The 6,758-nt window shown below is 31.5% G+C and overlaps 1 protein-coding gene across 8 annotated transcripts in view; it reads left to right on the top strand.

Moving 5' to 3' along the window:
• LOC120342213 (uncharacterized) overlaps positions 1–6,758 on the top strand; it is a 50,593-nt gene continuing 43,835 nt past the window's right edge. For 2 of the 8 annotated variants that reach the window (XM_078110630.1, XM_039410954.2), the window contains exons 1-10: positions 1–133; positions 518–567; positions 743–905; positions 1,290–1,437; positions 1,672–1,760; positions 2,045–2,155; positions 2,856–2,935; positions 4,148–4,240; positions 6,177–6,338; positions 6,515–6,695. In XM_078110630.1, the coding sequence (XP_077966756.1) occupies positions 524–567; positions 743–905; positions 1,290–1,437; positions 1,672–1,760; positions 2,045–2,155; positions 2,856–2,935; positions 4,148–4,240; positions 6,177–6,338; positions 6,515–6,695 (1,071 nt within the window). In that variant the 5' untranslated portion in view covers positions 1–133; positions 518–523. The remainder of the gene's footprint in view (positions 134–517; positions 568–742; positions 906–1,289; positions 1,438–1,671; positions 1,761–2,044; positions 2,156–2,855; positions 2,936–4,147; positions 4,241–6,176; positions 6,339–6,514; positions 6,696–6,758) is intronic. The other 6 variants (XM_039410950.2, XM_039410949.2, XM_039410956.2 and 3 more) reach the window with 5 other exon arrangements.

Genomic DNA, 6,758 nt, shown 5'->3' with positions numbered 1-6,758 from the left:
TTTCCATTGGATTTATTGCATGTATTCATATGGTGGATTTCATTTGTAAATATTTTATCATACTGTCACACTGCAGCACTGCATCAACTTTGGAATTTTGTACAGATCTAAAGTTATCCAATCTTTATAACTGGTATGTTAACTTATTATAATGTAGTAATGCAAGAATGTTCGATAGATAATGGCCTTCCTGTAGCTGTAGATTGGATGACTCAATACAGAAATGATTTAAATATGAACCTGCCTCTACCTGGCAGTGTGATATTTTTATACAATCCAGACTAAGTCAATTTATAAATGACATGAATCATATTTGCCCCAATTTGAAAAATGATCCATGCCTCTGTACATGGTGGAATAATCAAAGAGTATAGCTAGACATAAAATGAATGGAATTTGACAGGCGTGTTCCTACAGTAATAGCCTACAGTCTGACATCTGTTTGCATACCATTTTTTACAGAGGATCTATATCTGTAAATTGTGCTTTGAAATTTATTTCATTTCTACTGTTTCAGTGTACAATGTCAGATTCGGAAGAATCCAGTATTCTTGACAATTTGCAAAAGTAAGCATATTTTCAAGTAACGTTCTTAGTCTTTTCAATGTACATATATGAAGTTATTTTTCAATTTCATGATTTCTGTCAGTAACAAACAAGTTGTTAATAAGAGCTATAACGTCTCTTATTCCCCAACTCAGAATTTGTTCGAACATTTTCCAAAATTTGTGATCAATTCTAGAACTAGAGAGCTGTGGAGCAATAAAGCTGAGGGTGGATCTCTCGAGTTCCTCAAGCCAAAGTCAACGACTAATAAATCAATGAAAGCATCTTCACAATCTGTGGAAAATCATGTGAATGGACATGAACCCTCTGAGGAAGACATAGTTCGTTTCGAAGATAAGGTGATTGCGTTTGTATTGTACTACTTGAGTGTATCGATTTGCAAAAATACTTTCAGGAAAGAATAATGTCATTCACTTTACCGTGTTTCGTATTCTACTTATGTGGTTACTATGATAATTTTTCATACGTTTTTGCAACATAGGTCTAATGATGTTCATTCATCATTAGCATCAGTCCTAAATAATTAGTTTTCAATTGGATTATTGATTTAAGATACTGGTATTTTGGAGGTATTTATCTTTTATCACTGTAAATTAATATATATATATATATTTAATACAGAAATTTCAAGTTTTAGCTAAATATTAAATATTATTGTTGATATGTGATAGCTGAGGGAGGGATACTTCATAACCAAATTTCACAATCTTGCAATATTTCAGGTTGAAGATGACTTTGATTTACCAGACGTGAAATCAATGAAATCACAGTGGGAAAAAGCTGGTCCTGTTCCTACTCCAAAGAAAAATTCGAATCCTGTTAAACGTTCACAATCTTACAATCAGAATCATGACCCATCTCCTGACCTAGGTTAGTAGTATATATGAATATAGGTAGCATTTTTAAATAGCTTTTTTAATCATGAAAGTTTGTAAACTTCACTTAACATAAGAGACTTTAATTTCAATTTATCAGTATATTCAAACTGAATTGCTGATTTTACTTCCAAATTATCAGACATCAATAGTATTTCGTCTGATATGGCTGGGTTCCATTGAAATGTTCATAATCTCTGTAAACTAAGAATTGACTGTGTTAATTTAGTCCCAGTCAACCGAGAACCAGAAGAACCTGAAGAAGAATATGAAGTTAAGTTAGGTGCATTACGGGAAAAATTTGAAAGTGAAGCAAAGGTTAGTTGAACGAATAAATTATTAAAAAATTTGATTGTGTTGCCAGGGAAATAATTTTTTTTTCATTATTATATACTTATCTGCTTTGCCATTTTAGATTTTTGGAAGGATGATGTTCATTGTCATAAACAATCATCAATTATATACGCTCAGTGTCCTACCAGTTAAAGAAAAAATCATTGTTATTCATAGAATATTTCCTCCTATAATTTTCATTGCCTGTGTGTGTGAAAAATAAGTTAGAATTATATTTTATTTGTTGTTCTGCCTTTGTTTTGGAGCAGCGTCACTCAAACTTCAAAAGGCTTCGTCGTTGTCGTTCTTATAAAATGCAGAAAATTTGCTCAAAGTTCGAAGGCGGTCCTATGTTTACATCTAGTTTAACGTTTAAATTGGTGAGGTTGTTTAGGTGTATGTCCGTATCGATGTCCAAATCGAATAGATTTTGTTAATACTTGCCTGCTCTGTGAACACAAGTTTAAATTGCCAATTTATCCCTGGCCTATGTTTGATGTCGTGATTGTGAATAGAAGTGCCTCGGAAAAACTTTCCAGAAGCTAATCAATATTGTATGCGCTACAGTGTTTTGCAGTTTGATGCTGTATAATAATGAACAATATGCAGCATTCCATGTTATGTCGTTCCTGCATGCCTTGTTGCATAATTGTTGTTTTACATTGTGCAAAAATGGTGTGTGCTTGGATATAAAAACTGAACTTTGTTGTTTTATAATGTGTCTGAATTGTGTTGTACAGTATTTCATGATGTCATAGCAGAATAGTATTGAATATTATCTGTCTATTTTATGTCATCAGCACAAATTTTAAAACAATTGTTTATTGCTTGTTTGGATACTGTAAATGTTGATATAATGCTTTGATGATAAATGTTATCAAGAATATTGAAGTATGTCAATTTTTGGAAGGAATTATTTGTATTGATATTCTAGTAGGTTGGTTGGAGTTCTAGTTGGTATCTGTTAATCATATGTTTTGATGAATCCAATTTATTTTTCTTTCATTTATATTTGTAAATATTGCAAGCACATCAATAATAAACTGTTGAACTTAATTAAATATCCAACTTGTTGTTTAGGCTGCATCAGCAAAAATAGTTTTTCCAGATGGACCTCGAACCCATGTTTCAAAAGCTGCTGTGGATCAAAAAAAAAATATGTGAGGGTGCCATGCTATTTTCATTCTTATTTTTTATTAATGTTGCAGTTTCTGAATAATCGAATATTTGCCCTCATGATATTTATATTACTAAAAATGATACTCCTGTAGTATGTGTAACAGGTTAGGGTTGGGCCATAATTTTATTCCGATTTTCTTTATTTTAGTTCTATTACGAGTTCGGGGACTGTTTGTGTTAGCCAAGTGAATATATATACCCCATGCCCACAGGTTTCAGTCCCTATACACAACTTGATGCAAAATAGGTGAACAAAATTAGTTACTTCCATATTGTTGCACATACTTCTGGAGCGCCCTAAAAGAACATTATAAGACAAGTTAACTTGCACAAATTTTCCACATTTTTTGTGTTCTTTTTTGCAGTTGTCAGGCTTTATTTTACATGACATTACCATAATTTTATATGAATGCATGACTTATTTAAGGTTCTCTATGTTTATATTAGGCATTTGCTATTGGGAAATTATAATAATACATTAATATTTATATAAAATAATGGTGATCTTTTGCTCATATTGAAATTGCATGTAGTTTATTTTAATTAAGTTTATTCCAGCAGTTCCATATGCTGTATCCTGTTTTCCTAAAATTTCTCTTGCAGTGGCCCGCCATATCATTTGTATTCCCGCAATGCAGAATATACTTGGCAACCATATGGCCAACTCAGAAACAATTATCTCTGCTCCCTACTTGAGGATTGATTCTGGTATTTAATTTAAGTTGATGTGTTGGACTTGTAGGTTTGACCTTTGCACTGAGATGTAAATAATTCAGTTCTTTCACCCAATAAAATGATAGTATATGCTGTACTTCCCTCTGCACTGGTATCTTATTGATCATGAATTTTGCATGAGGATATATATTAGAGTATTATGTTTACCTTTTGAATATAATAATAAATTTCTCCCAGAGCAGGATTACAACCTTCTGAATTCACTCAAAGCAAACCCACTGTTGATGTGGGACAGGTCTAACGTTTTCCAAGTCCAATTGTGATTTTATTAATATATGATGACTTATAAACATGTTTGTTTTATCATGTTCCATCTCTAACTATTCATCTATCTTGTAAAATTATCATCGTTACTATTTTTGAAGTGAGAGTTTCAACTTAACAAAATCACTCTACTGTGTTCAGTTACAAGACTCGTACTTAAAATCACCTTTCACTTATTTTTCTATCAAATTCAGGAGCAAGAAGCATGTTTCCACTAAGGCTAAGACAGTTACTATCACTACCACCACTTCTAAAGCACGATCTTCTACTAAAACTACCAACAAAAGGTGCATGAAGCTTCTGTGTTCTTATCATCTTTCCATATTTTTTCACGTTTTAACACATTATGCATGCTTGCTTGATCTTTGGATGTGATGCGGTTTTCATTGTAATGCAACCAATAATAATAACATTTAATAATGTCTCTTGTCACCTTTGTTCAACAATAATATCTTTTTTTTATGATACTTTTTTATTTCTTACCTACCGTAAATGCTCGGCATTATTTGCTTGCTTCATGTAATTTATTCTTGATTTTGGTGTAAATTTTGGTGTTGTGGGATCTGTGGCTAAGTTTGTGAATCATCTGTGGTATTTTACAGTAAACTATTATGTATGTTATAAAAATCCAGGATGGAAAGAATCCATTGTTACTGCGGAAACATGTACACCAGTATTCAATTTATGATTTGGTAATGGATATTCAAACGTATGCATTTATGCATGAATCATAAGCTAAGGCTTGGTAACGTGTAGGCTTAATATTAATGATTTACATGTGTATATTCCGATACATTTGTTCAGTGATGTGTACACTTTGATGTTCGAAATGCCTAATGTTTACTAAAATCATGAAGTGGAAAATTTCATATAGCAAAATGGAAATACCTATTGCTAAAAGCATTTCTAATGCCTTCAATGATATTTTAAGCTTACCCTAATAAATACTAAGTTACCATTGCTGGCTATTGAATGTCGAATAAGTTTAATACCTTCTATTATGATTTCTTAATTTCACAGTAGGAGTATTTTCATTTAATTTTTAGTTTGTATGGTAGTATTTTCACTGGTAGTATAGGATCTGCAACTTGATACGTAATCAGCGATACGTAATCAGCTTTGTTGATTGTATACTTCTTGTAATTATAACAATATAATTGGTAATTGATACAAATAACACAATACAACAATGATATCATTGCCAATTTGATACATTTCCAGATGAAGTGGTTGATCCCCTAGTAAAATCATATTAAAAACTATTGTTAATTATCAAATTACATAGTTATTGAAAGAACACTGCTGAAACTAACTTTGAGTTGACTTTGATTAATATTCAACAAGGTTATCTGGTTTACCACGCATTGTCATGGCAAACGACTGAAGTGTGTTTATCACTTGCACCTTCAATTCGAACACTGCTATAGATAAGCATCCACTTAAGGTGCTTATGTGAGATGAAAATATTGATTACCAAAAACAAATATAATCATTTTTTAATCATTCACATGTGAAATCCTGATAATAGTGATAAATTTTGATAAAAGGATGATGAAAATGTGTTCGTATGAGGTTAGTCAGCTTTTGCTGAGCGACTTCATTGGATTTGATTTGTTTGTATTATAAGTTCTTTTATTCTAGATTCTTGCTTATGTTTGGTAAATCTCCAATGTATATGTTATATGTCTGATTTTCAGGTCATTAGTTCATCCTATTTGAATTCCATGCTTGCTTTGCTGATTTGAATAAAATTTATTGTCTGTAAAGCTCAACTAAGCAGACAATACTCTTAAGATTGGTTGTGATTGATAAGGCTGTCACATTGCATGACCACAATAATATGCTCTATTACTTTATTGATCACAATATTGCTGATTTTGTTTGAATAGCAGAGTGTTAAAACTTACTGTCGTAGCGTCCTGCAAGTATGTTTTGTGCAGTGTTGTGCAGTATAAGGATAATTTACCGTCAAAAATTAATTACAGAAGCAGATATTCATAATATAAAATCGAGTAATTTATAATTGTGCAAGCCAGCAAAGTTTGATGTTGTCTCACTTCATAGTTATTTGGAAAAGAAAGAGCTTTGGTTGGGAATATTTCATGTTTAAATTTATATTGATTGCACACAATTGTAAATTAAATTCCATAAATAAAAAGTTAGATTATATGTTTGAACTTTTTCCAAATGAATTTTAAGTTTAAGTTAAAATCTATCTCTCAGATTCGAAACTGAAATTGAAGCTCAGAGACATTATCAAACTACTAAAGAAGGACCTGTAGAAATGCCGGCTGTTGAATTATCTTCAATTAAAAATAAGTTCGAACAAAAGAAAGATGAAAGTTTGGTGATTCCAAAACGTTCACCGAGCACTAAAAAAACAAGGTAGGGGATTTCAATTGGAATATACCAAGTAAAAAAATTTTAATTATTACTATATAATTTAATATGGATTTATGGGGTTGTTTTCTGACATTCTGACATACATTGGATAATTTTTTATTCGATTCGTCTATGTTTCTGATATGTATGTATTTCTAAGACTAAGTACTTTTCAACAGGCAAACATCAGTTTCATCTGACCACTCTACAACCCCGACAGATATTGTTCGACATGATGATCCAGTAGAAGACGAATTGAATATAGAAGTCGATACTAAATCAATACGGAATATATTTGAACAGGGTGCCTCACAACAGTCCAAATCTCAATATCGAAGTCATAATGCTGTTCAAAAAAAGGTACAAATTTAATTAACACTGGTGGATGCTTAATATGCTCGCATAGATATATAAGGTGTTTCA

Source organism: Styela clava, chromosome 3 (genome assembly GCF_964204865.1).
Source record: "Styela clava chromosome 3, kaStyClav1.hap1.2, whole genome shotgun sequence".
NCBI lineage: Eukaryota > Metazoa > Chordata > Ascidiacea > Stolidobranchia > Styelidae > Styela > Styela clava.
This window is presented reverse-complemented; position numbering and strand designations above follow the sequence as displayed.